Below are 12,874 nucleotides of genomic sequence, written 5' to 3'. Positions count from 1 at the left end.
TCAAGAATGAAAGGGATCTCAAAGTCATTTACAGACACTGTGGGATGTTTTTCTCGAAGTTAACTTGCGCTTTTGCTCTGGCATTCAATCAGCACTAGTGGAACTGCTGACATGAAGGCACGCTAGTGAAAAGCAGGTAAAAGTTGTGTGGTTCCTAGGCTAGGTGGGAAAAGAATGGGCCAGAATAGCTGCCACCCTCTTCTTTCCAACATTACAAACTGTTAACAAATACAGGAAATGTACTTAGCTAAAAGCAGTGCAGTGTGGAGATCTACCATATTGTTCATGGTATATTTTTGCTTCATTACTTGTCTCTTAAAGCATTTAACTCAATTTTTGGGTTACTTAGGTCATAGTTTTGAAGTGATTTTTTTTTAGTATACTTCATGTTGAAGATGCTCAACAAGTCTGTGTTGTGTTTGTGTTCACTTGTGCAGTAGGTCAGTGTTAAATGCTTTATGAAGCAAAAACTAATTTTATATTTTAAGGATTTTTTTTGCTTGTACAATCTTACTGCTCTTTCCATGATACAGTAGAACTTCAGTCACAAGTTTCAATCCCCTGCAGATGCTTATAAAAATGGAGTAGGTGCCTAATAACAACCTGGCATGAGGTTTGTAACGACTATAAAAGTTGCATACTTTTTCACAGAGTGTGTTTTTCTTCCTGTAGTGCATCAAAAGGCATAAACTTCATAGGGAAAAAAATGCTAATTCCTAAAATTTCATAAAGATTTAAATTATTGTGATTTGAAGTTCTGCTACATAATATATATTTCATCTGTACTGAGAAATTAGTGTTTCAAGCTGACAAATTCTTGCTGTTTGTTATTTTTAAATCTTGACTTTGCAATGCAGTCCTTGAGAGAAAACTCCATTCATGAGAAATATGCACGTAGAGCAGAGGACTTAAAGCCGGGATTCCAGTGGTCTCATTTTGGCTTTGAAAAATATTTAGCATGTGGTATTACTGAACGTATGCATTTCAGCTTTCCAAAGGTGCTGAAGGTATCCAGCTTCCATTGAGTTCAGAGATTTTCTTAAAATCTGGCCTACTGACTTTCTGTACTTACCTCCTTAGTACATGAAGTGGGTGTAATATTCATTAACTATTAAGAGGCCTGCCTGTGTGAAATATGTAATGTAGTTGTTTCCATGTTAGATGTACACACAGGACTGATTTTCTTTAATATGTACTGACTGGTCATTCTGTGGTCAAGCTCTGCTGTACTGTGTGGACTTCCTACAAACAATCAGTATTTCTTTTGTGACTGGTGGTTATTTAATTTTAACCAACTTGTGGCTGGCTTTGACATAAATTTCAATGTGTCCATACAGGTTGTGTTAATTGGAAACATTAATTATTCTTAAATGAGCTTTTATATGAAAATATTTTAGAAGGTGAATTTGTGGTATTGAAAGATATCTGTCTGCTGGAGACTAAAGTTTCTGAAATACACTGATAATCCTTCATTATATAAAACAGAACAGACTATCATGTAATCTGAAAAGTAAGATAAATGAATAGGTCTCTAGGTAAAGTGATAAGAGTTCTATGGTTCTATAGTAAGATCAGGGCAGCCTGATGTAGTGGGGAGATGTCCCTGCCTGTGGCAGGGGGGTTGGAACTAGATGATCTTTAAGGTCCCTTCCAACCCAAACCATTCTATGATTCTGTGATCTCTTGCATTAAACACTCTGGTTTCAGGAATTCTGCAATTAAATGTAAAGAAAGTATCTTTGTAAAAATGCTGGCATTTTTGAATTTGTACGAAGTTGCAATTCAGAAGATCAGTATTTTAAATACATCTGTAAATAAAGACATCAGAGTGAGGGAGGCAATTTCAACATCAGCTTTATAGTGCAGTGCAGTAGTGCTTTTACTTATGAAAAGCCTTATGCTGTACGTAATACATCTTTTGTGAGCCCATGTTAGGTAAATGTTATGCAACTTGCACACAAAATTGTATCTTAAGATAATACAACTATATGACATAACAGCAACGATCTAACACAAAACATGCTATTGCTCAAAGATTTTTGTTTTGCAACTAAACTTCAAGTAATGAAATGTCTGTCCTATGTCATATGTTGAGTTTGTAGAATTCAGTTGTTCAGCTCAGCAAAAAGCCAAGCCCAGTCCTTCACCAGTTCAAACGCAAACTTTTTTAATATAAAAGAAAATATTCTCAACTGCTTTTAAGTGCAGTAAAAGAACAATTCGCTGAGATCACTAGTACAGTGGTGAAGATAAAACTGTGAGGCCATTCAAAATGATCTGGTGTTTGAGAAGAGAGAACTGCTAAAATTGTTAGTATGAATGATACATCCTCTCTGAGGGTCTTGAATCTTTTTGCAAAGGCTGCTTAGGCAGCAGAAGTGGAAGACGTATTGACGAAGAAATCTAAGATGCAGAAGTCACACAAAAAGCCAGCCTGAGTTGAGAACAGAACACTGATCCCCAGTCCTCTTCTCGCCACACAGTGGGCCTTGCCATGTTTGTGCTTTTTCCTCTCTGAAAATAAGTGTAAAATGTTACATTACTTTCACTGAGGATTACAAGATTTACTCCTATTTTATTTCCCTATTTTAAGGTATCGGGAGGGAGCTAAAATGAAATATTTGTTTTTTTCCCCAAAGTTTATACTTTGAAGCCTAATGTAATTGAAAATTAAAACCACTGTAATACCAAGACCAACTTCAATTTTAATTTTTCCCTTTTTTGGGTGGTCACATCTTGTAATTTTCCTTGCTTTCTCATGAGAAATCTACAGATCATGAAAATGTTTCTTCTTTTCAGTAAACTGGCAGGGAATGTTGTTATAGTAATCAGTGGAGGGGTTTCCAGATGAATAAATATATATATATTTATAAATATATATATATCTTAGAAAGGTGTTGATGAGGAAAATAAAAATAGCATGGTTTTAAACAACTTTATCGAGTAATATATTTAGGCATTACTAAATCCAAGTTGGAATGTTGTCAAATTCTATGTTTATATACAGGAACTTGACGAGAGGAGTTGGCAGATTTAGAGAGTTGTTAAGAGCTGTTGAAACAAGAACGACGCAAAATCTGCGAATGGTAAGTTATATTAAACCAGGTTCCTATCACAGCATCAAACTTTAGTTGGCAATTAAAGCATTAATGTAATGGATGAGTTAAGGGCGTATAATCGGATTCATAGCAAATTGATTTGGACCTGTTATCCACCCCTTTTTAAGGTTATATTTCCTGGTTTAAGTGAATAATTAAAATAAAAATCATAAAAAATGATGCCTGGATTCTGCCCTATTTCTCTTTCCTATGTGTGGTTATATTTAAAACCTTGATTGGTCTCTGACTTATACTTTCAGCCTTAATCATGGTTGCCATATTTAGGACTGTCTGTAGTTTCACAAGGGTGTTTTACATATATGAAATATAATAGGAGTGAGGACAGCGTGCAGAGTCTTTGTGTGTTCTATTCAGTTGGAAGTTACCACATTATCATTTCTTTATTTTCTGATAAAGCCTCTTAAAGGAAAACAAAAAAAGCAAGTTAATGAAGATTTGTTATTTATATTGACAGAAAATAAACCTTTACCAAGAGAGTGATGTATCTCTCTTGCATCTTTTTTATAATAAAGGGACAAGGCTTATATCTTTTGCTCTACTGTAATGAATTTCAAACTGTTGTAGTTTCCTAATATTAGGCCTTTAAAACTTCCAAAGTGGTAATATGGAAGGCAATGGTTTTCTTAATTCATTTAATAACTGATAGTTATGGATTATAGCATTACTTAAAAGCTTTAAATGAATATTATTTATTTAAATCATATTTATGTATGTAAGTTTACACTTAAATAGATGGTGCCAATAACAGTGGGTCGAAGTAGACTATCATGCTGATTCACTCTTGCTGAGCCTCACCAACATCAGCAAAGACCAGTGTCTTCATGTACAAATTGTCATAATCCAAAGTCATTTGGGGTTTGGACTATGTGTCTGTGGTGAGCTGGTCTTGGCTGGCTGCCACATCCCCACCTAGATGCTCTCTAATGCCTGGTCCTTAGTTGGATGGGGAGACAATAAGATAGAAAAGCTTGTGGGTAAAGGTAAAGAGAGAGTTTGCTTACCAGTTACTGTAATGGGCAAAACACACTAGACATGGGGGAAATTAATTTGTCAGCTAAAAGGGAGCAGTGAGAAACAAACCCCAAAACTTTCAACTTCAGTCTTTTTTTCCTAACTTTTCTACTGCCTCTCCCTACCCTCCTGCTCCCCAAGTGGCATATGGGGGATGGAGAGTTGTAGTGAGTCTATAACAGCTCTTGCTCTGCCACTTCTTACTTCTCACACTTTTCCCCTGCTCCAGTATAGTGTCCTTCCCATGGGCTGCAATTCCTTCAGGGAATATCAACCTGCTCCACTCTGGTCCTCAGCAGGCTGAAATGTGGACTTCTGCTCCACTGCCATCGTATCCACGAACCACAGGGAAATACCTGCTCCACTATGGTCTCTCACATGGAAACATCTTCTCCAGGCCTGGAGAGGCAGTAGAGGTTATTGAGCACAAAGTAGCTGAAAACATACCTGAATGTGCTCCTCTCACATGAGTAACAGTTGGTGGTGTTGATACTTCAGAAGTATCTGGATTTAACTGACAAGATTAAAAAATTGTTTGTTACCACTGTTTTTTTTAGTTTGTGTTTAGAGAATTGAACTGGGTACTTGTACCTTACAAACAGGAGTATGCCTGGGTGGTTTGAATGTCTTAAAATAACAGAAAATGTATTCTGCGTGACTAGTCTTCATTTGAAATAATCTATGTGTTTTTGAAGAGTTTGTATTCAGCATTTCTAATGAAAACATTTATCTTTCACTTTTACAGACGATAGCAAGACAGCTGGCTGAAATTTTGTTACGAGGCATGTGTGAGCAGAGTTATTGGAATCCACTGGAAGATCCTCCTCACCAATCACCCCTAGATGATCCACTGCGAAAAGGTTCAAATACTAAGAATTACGCACTCAGTAGAAGACCGCGGGTATACACTGGAGAAAAGTATGGCTGAATTCATACCTCTCTTGTTGCTGTAATTGCAATTGTTACCCTATGTGCTAGGTCATTTAGTTTATATTGTTAAAAATGTAGAAGTAATTGGGCAACATGAATGGGAGTGTTTCCTGTGTTGTGTGTGTTTACGTAGTCCCTCAAGAGAATTAGGGAAGCAACATACTTCTCCAGGCAGAAGTTTACATGAGACCTTTTGTTCTTAATTCTCAGAATACTTTTTTTTGTGCTATATAGGAGTATATGGTAGAGTTAATATCTGATATTACACCTGGGATATAAAAGAGAACATGAACTGGGTAACAAATCTGAAATGGCATATTTTAAAAGTTGAGTGCTGTTTCTGGTGCTTGATTCTGCTTTATCATAGAGAGGAGAGAGTTAGCAATATGGAGATTCAAATGCATCCCTGAAACATTATAAAAAAAAACCCAAAACGTATTTAGTAATTTAGCAGTTTCAAAAGCATTTTATTTCCCCAAACAGCTACCTTTTAATCTTTTTAGGTTAGTTTTGGCATTTCTGTATGATTCTATCTTTTTGTTGAGTTTATTCTTTCAGTGATTCAAATAAGTGGCATGCTATGAATCATTCTTGTGTGGCGTATCTCATGGTTAATTCTAGAAGTAGCTTTGCAATGTGTCTCTTCCTTCTTGAAAATGCATGATTTTTTTCCAAGACCAATCACCATTACTGTTTGTATTAAATGTGGGTAATCACTTCCTTGAATTTGAACTTATTCTCATAAGTTAATAGCTTGTTTGTTTGTACCTGATAAATGAAAAAGAGGTTTTAAGATAAAATTTTCCTTAGAAACACTCTGATAGTTCCAAAAATATATTTTAACAAAATTTTGCACTTTATTACAGTCCTTGAGTGTAGCTTACTGCCTGAAGTAATGGGCTTGTGTCAGAGCATGCTGGTGAAATCCTAACCATTTGGCACTGCCTTTCTTAATTAATTTTTTTATTTCCTTGATACTAAGTTTGAGCTGATGAAACTTTGTTGTATGCTTGTTTTACATAATCTGCAACCTTTGTGCTCCTCAACAACTATTGCTTGCTTATTTTGATGTGTGCTTGAAAGTACAGGAAGCCAGAGAACTGAGAAATAGATTGTACCATGGGAGGGAATGATCTTGCCAGAGTAGGATAGTGCTAAGCAATGCAGATGGGGAAGATGGAGTCTCCATTTAAAGAAGAAATTCCATTTAAATGTGAGGAAAAAAAATCACAGAAGTAGAGGAGGTTGTGGAATCTATAGAATATCACTGGAGATACTCAAAATCCAATAGGACATGGTCCTGAGCAACCTGTCAGCTGACCCTGCTTTCAGTGGAGGAGGGATGTACTAGATGATCCCCAGAGACCCCTTCCAACCTCAGCTATTCCTTGATTCTGTGAAACGAGTGTGATTTGGAAATATCTTTTGAGGAGTCTGTTCCATATGAAATTTTTGACCCTTTTTCTCCAAGGAATAACAACAACAACAACAACAACAACAACATATTAATTATATTACAATCACAATATATTATTATTATTATTACTACTACTACTACTACTACTACTGCTATTACTACTACTACAACTACTACTTTGTCCACCTGTAGGATTAAACCCCAGGCATTGTGAATTTTTTAATTTCATTGTTGTCTAACTATGTCTAAGATGTAAAGACATTAAAAAGCAGTGTTTTGAGGTTAGAAGAAGGTGCAGGCACAGAGCTGAAAATTCATTTAGCCAAAACTACGAGTTACAACTGTAATAGTCTCTGCAAGTACGTAATTAATGAACTGTACATATAGGAAACCTTTTTGGAAAGAAGGAAATACTTGATTTGTGGATACACTGTGATCACTGCACTTAAAAAAGTACACTTTTGTTGCCCAAACATGAGGAACTCCCTTCTATGCAGAGTCACACATTTTCTTGTTCAAACTGCTTGGTTTCACACAGCAAATCCTAAAGAACAGTCTGTTGCTCTCTTAGAGTGTCTTGTTAGTTAATATGAAAGCTTTTTGCCTTCATGTCACCTTATTTTGTGCAAAAGAGTCTGCTTCTATGGTAGATTGCTTGTAGAGATGCTCCTACATAAAATTCCGAAGAGGTTTTTGTTTTAGTGTTCACAGTGTCTTTATATTGTAACCTGAAATGCTGTCATACTTGAGGCATTTGAGTTGTTCAGCTACATTTATTGCAGATTTTCATTAATGAATACTTCATACAGCAGGAAGCCCATATAATTACGGTGTCATTATTACTAGCAAGTAGAATGGCCTTTGTCTTCAAAGATTTCTCCTTCCTTACAGGTTTCTCTGGCTCCGTCTTTCAAACTTATGTTCTTCATTCTCAACTCATCCTTTTGTAGAAACATGCCTCTTGGCAAAGTGTTGTTCGATGCCATTTTCTTGTTCTCAGGACATCCAAGTGAGAAACTCAATAATTTCAACAAAGCATATAGTCAAGTCATTTTATGTCATAGCATCAGAGTGATTAGTGCCTGATCAGATAAATTATGTGGAGTATCTCATCTCCAGCAGTGATTGAAAGCAAGTACCTAAGACATTGAACAGCAAGACAGACATAAAGGGAGCCTTCTCCTAGGTATTCATTCGATCACCACCTCTCAGTCTGAGATTTATTTTTTTTCTAAATATGCTGCTTAATGTATTACATAAGTACCTTGTATTCTTTTGAGGTTGGTGAATGTTTGGCTAATACCATTTATGATTTTATAGATCTCTGTGTTACTGCCTCTTCAGTTTTCTTTGTCCTCAGTTGAAGAAGTGTTAAATTTCTTGGTTTGCCTTTGATTGCTAGCCATTGCATGCTTCCAGTTGCCTCTTTTGCTCTGCCCTTACCTTGGGATTACTTTACTCATATATGCCTGCATCTGTCAGGAAATGCTGGAAACATCTGAGTTCAGTCAACTAAACTGAGCTTTTTAGATGCACAGGTTTAAGAAATTCCTCATTAATTTATGGATAAAGAGGATCTTCACTTTTAAGAGAAACATCACTTATTTACCAAAACACATTTGAAATTGTAGGAGAAAATAACATTCACTTTCCTTTTGAGAAGTGACTTTTTACTAGTTCTCTTTGGGGCAACTTCTCTTTTATCTCGAAGAAAGTAATTACCCATCAACTATTTCCAATCGTTATTCTTTCTGGGAGCCATTGCCAGTCAGTCATGTTAAATCTGATTCCAGGTTGCTAAGTTCTGTAAAGACTGGATAGGTAAATGGGGAGCTTTCTGCCTCCTCATTAGTCCTCTGTTCTGGGTGGTTCTCATTCATGAGTAACTGTGTTTCGAAATTTCTTTGCTATGTAAAAATAAAAATGTCTTCTAAGATTTAGAATACTCTTCAAAATCTGACATGCAGTTTACATTGATTAAAAAATAAAAATCCAACAACAAAACAACTGCCCTGGAACCTTAATTGCTGTATGTTAGCACAATGCATTCACAATCTTGCTTTTCAGTTCAGATTTATTTTAGATTCTATTTCTTTTCAGGCATTTAATTTCTGCTTTAATTTATAGTGTGTTTAAAAAAAACCTAGATGTTTTAATCTAAGACAAGTTTATCTTCCCATCTGTAATTTATTGTAGCTTAGATATACTTGTAACTATAGGAATTGCTTATTAACAAGAAGTTATTTTCTATGATTAAACAGTTAAGAGTGGAACTATTGGCCTGCGTTAACAGGAAGTCATACTTGTGCTAATTCAGAAACAGTTTAGAGAAAGAAATCTAGAGAGTTAAAACACAGTTGCTGTTTGCGTGTGTGTGTGAGAGAGAGAATGAATGAAAATTCCTATCGGTGCAGATTACTTTTGTCTGTCCACCCACTTAGAAAAGTATTCAGAAAGCATCCAGCATTTAGAGAAAGCAGTAAAGTTTGCAAACTAGTCGTATGCAAACCTTCAGTATTAAGTCATAAGGAAGTGTTCTTTGTTAAAAACAAGTGTTTTAACTGCTTGGGAGTAACAGTGGTTATGACGAGCAGGCAGAGATTGCCATGGCGCTATTTAAAAATGTTTGCAGCTACTGAGTGCATCAAGAAAAAGATTCTCAAGCATATGTGATGAAAGACTAATACAAGTGTTTTAAATACAAAAATTACCTAAAATACAAATGTTATCTTGTTCTTGTGAGAGAGCTTCTTGTGTTGCCAGCCTTTGAATAAGTGATGTAGACTCAGCTCAGACAGATTAGGTGCCAGAGGCCAGTTATGGCCAGTTATGAGTGCAGTTTTTACAGTTGTCAAATTATGTGCAATTTCTGAATATTTGAATGTTCTGAACTTTGACAGCTGTGGTGATTTTGTTCTCTTATTGTCTTTGGCCAACTTTTCTGAAATGCAAATTTAAAGCATTGCAAAGAAATGCATTTTAACTAATCGTTTTTTTCTATGCACATTACTCTTTGTTCTCTTTTCTAGAAGCACTCTTACTATATTTGTGTACAGTACTCCTAAATGTAATGTGTTCTGCTGAAATAATTAAATTCTTGTTTTGAACAGCATCTTTTGTCCTCAAGAAAATACAGAAGAAGCCTTACTGTTGCTGCTTATTAGTGAATCTATGGTAGGTAAAATAGAGTGAATGTGCGTGTGATCTCTGTGTGTGTGTTTTCCTTGATCTCTTTAAAAGAAAATAGAACTTTTTTTTTGTCATGCCTTACTTTGCAACTTGTGTTTCATTTTCTGTTAGGAAAGCAGGCAGTTACTTCTGAAAGTCAAGCTGCTTTTCCTCTGAACCAGCAAGATAAGGCCTGCAAGCATTATGGAGTTTTTCTCCTTTAGAGTGGTTGAACCTAACCTCCTCCTAACCATAGGCAAGTGAACACAAAGCCAGGTCTTTCATTTGGCATCACTTATCAGCAGGAGCCCCTGTTACACCAGCTGGTTGCCTTTCAGACTCAAAATGTGTTATTTTTGTTGTAAAAAACAAATCAAAGACTACTAGAGAAGCATAATAAATAAACATAGCCAAAAAGTATTTTCCATTGTGCTTGAAACCTCAGATGTCACTCAGATTTGTAAATGATTTTTAATGATACTGGCATTTGGCATTTGCTACTGGATTATTTTTTTAATGTCCTCATTTCCTCAGTAGGTGATTCCTTTCAATGTCCTACTTGTGCCTTTTGTCAGCCTTTCATATTTTTGACTAGTACGATTTAATAGTCATTTATCAACCTCCACATACTGACATTCGCATACCAGGTCACTTATGTGTTCTCAAACGGCAGAAATGGAAAGCTGAAGCTGGAATTTTTGCTGTTTTTCTAACTGGAGGGAACGGAATCTCTAGAATCTCAGGCATCATAAACCAGTCTGTTTTGCTGCTTATCAATTATACTTTTAAGTTCTATAGGTGATTCAAATGCTTTCGTTCTCTGGCATAACTTCTATTTTGGTACAGTTAAATAGGATCAGGACATTTAAGTGAAGCTTGTCTTGTTTGAACTATATTAAAGTAGCAAACACTTAATTGTAGTGCAAACTACTTACCTCACTCCTAATAATGTCTTGCAATGTTTCTGACACAATCTGTCACCAGAAAACTAAACTAAGCAAATGTTTCCATATATTATGTGTTGGTTTTGCTGTAGTATGTACTTGCCAGAAAAAGGGCTGCCTATGACTCTGTAGGAGGCCTGAGCAGCTCATGGCAATATATAGAATTCTGGTGTAAGCTGTGGTCATGGTATGATGTTGAAGCAGACCCCGCTCAGAAGGATCTGACTGCTGGTTATTGTATTTACACGTGTATTTGCTTGCATATCAGCGTTAAGAAGCCAAAAAACAAACTGAAGTGCTGCCCTGTTAAGTCTCCTTACAGGTTACTTGCAGCTTTTCCTTTTTTGAATTGGATCTGCCTAATTATATCAAATGCTTATCACTGTAGAGCATATACCTTTGGCAAGCTTTCAATATTTTTTTCTTTACAAGTAATTATTGTGGCTTATCTGAGGCAAAAGAGTTTGTTTTGGGGGAGTATAACGTCTTTGACATGACTGACTTACTTCGGTGAAGCCATTTTTTCAAACTAGTTTTCGAGGGCGGAAATGGGAAGATTGAGCATTAAAATATTCATCACTACAAACTTATCTTCTGAGAATTGAGACATCTTACTTCAGCTTCAGTGCATGCTAACTTTCTGCCAGTAGTAGTTATGAAGTAATATGTAATTTATGATTTTTGAAACCAGTGCTTGGGAAAGAAATAAGAACAATTGCAGAAGATTGGGTAATCATTGGTGTTTTGAGATGACATTGTGTTATTAAGGTAGTATGATCCATTGCGTGCATTCTCTGCACTAGTAAAATCACAGATAAGGTGTCAAGACTTTTGTCCTTCAAGAATTTATTCAAGTAAATATTGCAAAGCAGAATAAGAATCTGACATATAAGTTGCATTTTGTTGAAGTAAAAGTAATCAAATCACTGTGTATATACACACCCTAAATCATGCTGCTAGTTTCAGGGAAGTGGTGCACTTTAGCATCATAACCACTTCTAATTTGGATAAGATATAGTGCAACATATATCCAGATAATAGAATCTTGTTAGTGGATTATAGATGCTACTTTTGTGCCACCTTTAGTTCCCTTAATTTCTGAATTCAGAAAGGATGCTTTGAGTAACATTTAAATTGTAATGTTTAAGAAAGAAATGCTCTGGGAAAGATAATTCTGTGCTTGTCAAGTGCTATAATTCTCTTATAAGTACATTTCAGAGTATAAAATGTCTCCTTTAACCACATGACTGCTTCTACAGTGTATTGTAATACGTTATACAGCTACAACTCTGCCATCACTGTTACTGTAAGATGTCCTTATATTCTAGCTGTTACACTTGTGATGTACAGACCAGCCTTTCCTCATCATGACAGAAATTAGTAGAAAGATGGGATCTGAAGTACTGAAAGCTTCACATCACAGTGCAAGTAGATATTGATGCGTGTCATCTGAGCCGTAGTAACAGAATCATAGAATGACTGAGGTTGGAAGGAACCTCTGGATGTCATTTTGTCAAACCTCCCTCCCTACTCAAGCAGGGCTGCCTGGAGTAGACTGCATCTGTGTCCAGGTGCCTTTTGAATATCTCCAAGGAGAGAGACTCCACAACCTCCCTGGGCAACCTGTGCCTGTGCTCAGTCCTGTGTTTCAGTCTGTGCCCATTGCCTCTGTTCCTGTCACTGAGCACCACTGAAAAGACCCTGGCTCCCTCTTCCTTGTACCCTCCCTTCAGGTAGTTGTACACATTAATAATGAGCCTTCCCTTCTCCAGGCTGAAGAGTGCCAGCTCTTTCAGCCATTCCTCATAGAAGAGAAACTCCAGTCCCTGATTCATCCTAGTGGTTGATTGTTGGACTGTCTCAGTAGCTCTGTATCTCTCTTGTAATGGGTAGCCCAGAATTAGAACCAGTACTCCAAATGTAGCCTCGCCAGTGCTGAATAGAGGAGAAGGATTACCTCTCTTGATCTGCTGGCAACACTTGCTCATGCAGCCTACGAAACCATTAGCCTTCTTTGCGGCAAGGGCACATTGCTGGCTCCTGCTCTACATGGTGTCCACCAAGACTTCCAGGTCCTTTTCTGCCAAGCTGCTTTCCAGATGCATGCCCCCCAGTTATGCTTGTGCCTGGGTTTGTTCCTCCCCAGGTGCAGAACTTTGCACTTCCAAGTCTTTGTTGAAACCTTTGATGAGGTTCCTGTCAACTTATTCCTCCAGCTTGTTGAGGTCCATCTGGGTGGCAGCACAGCCCTTTGGCATATCAGTTCCTCCTCCTAGTTCCGTATC

General features: G+C 36.8%; 1 protein-coding gene across 4 annotated transcripts in view; it reads left to right on the top strand.

The window, feature by feature from the left end:
• TTC7B (tetratricopeptide repeat domain 7B) overlaps window positions 1-12,874 on the top strand; it is a 129,937-nt gene that overhangs the window by 45,126 nt on the left and 71,937 nt on the right. For all 4 annotated transcript variants that reach the window (XM_069858701.1, XM_069858700.1, XM_069858699.1 and 1 more), the window contains exons 6-8: window positions 3,008-3,086; window positions 4,876-5,048; window positions 9,588-9,651. In XM_069858701.1, the coding sequence (XP_069714802.1) occupies window positions 3,008-3,086; window positions 4,876-5,048; window positions 9,588-9,651 (316 nt within the window). The remainder of the gene's footprint in view (window positions 1-3,007; window positions 3,087-4,875; window positions 5,049-9,587; window positions 9,652-12,874) is intronic.

This window comes from Phaenicophaeus curvirostris, chromosome 5 (genome assembly GCF_032191515.1).
Source record: "Phaenicophaeus curvirostris isolate KB17595 chromosome 5, BPBGC_Pcur_1.0, whole genome shotgun sequence".
NCBI classification, from domain to species: Eukaryota; Metazoa; Chordata; class Aves; order Cuculiformes; family Cuculidae; genus Phaenicophaeus; species Phaenicophaeus curvirostris.
Note: the sequence above shows the minus strand (reverse complement) of the source record. Positions and strands in the feature narration are given on the sequence as shown.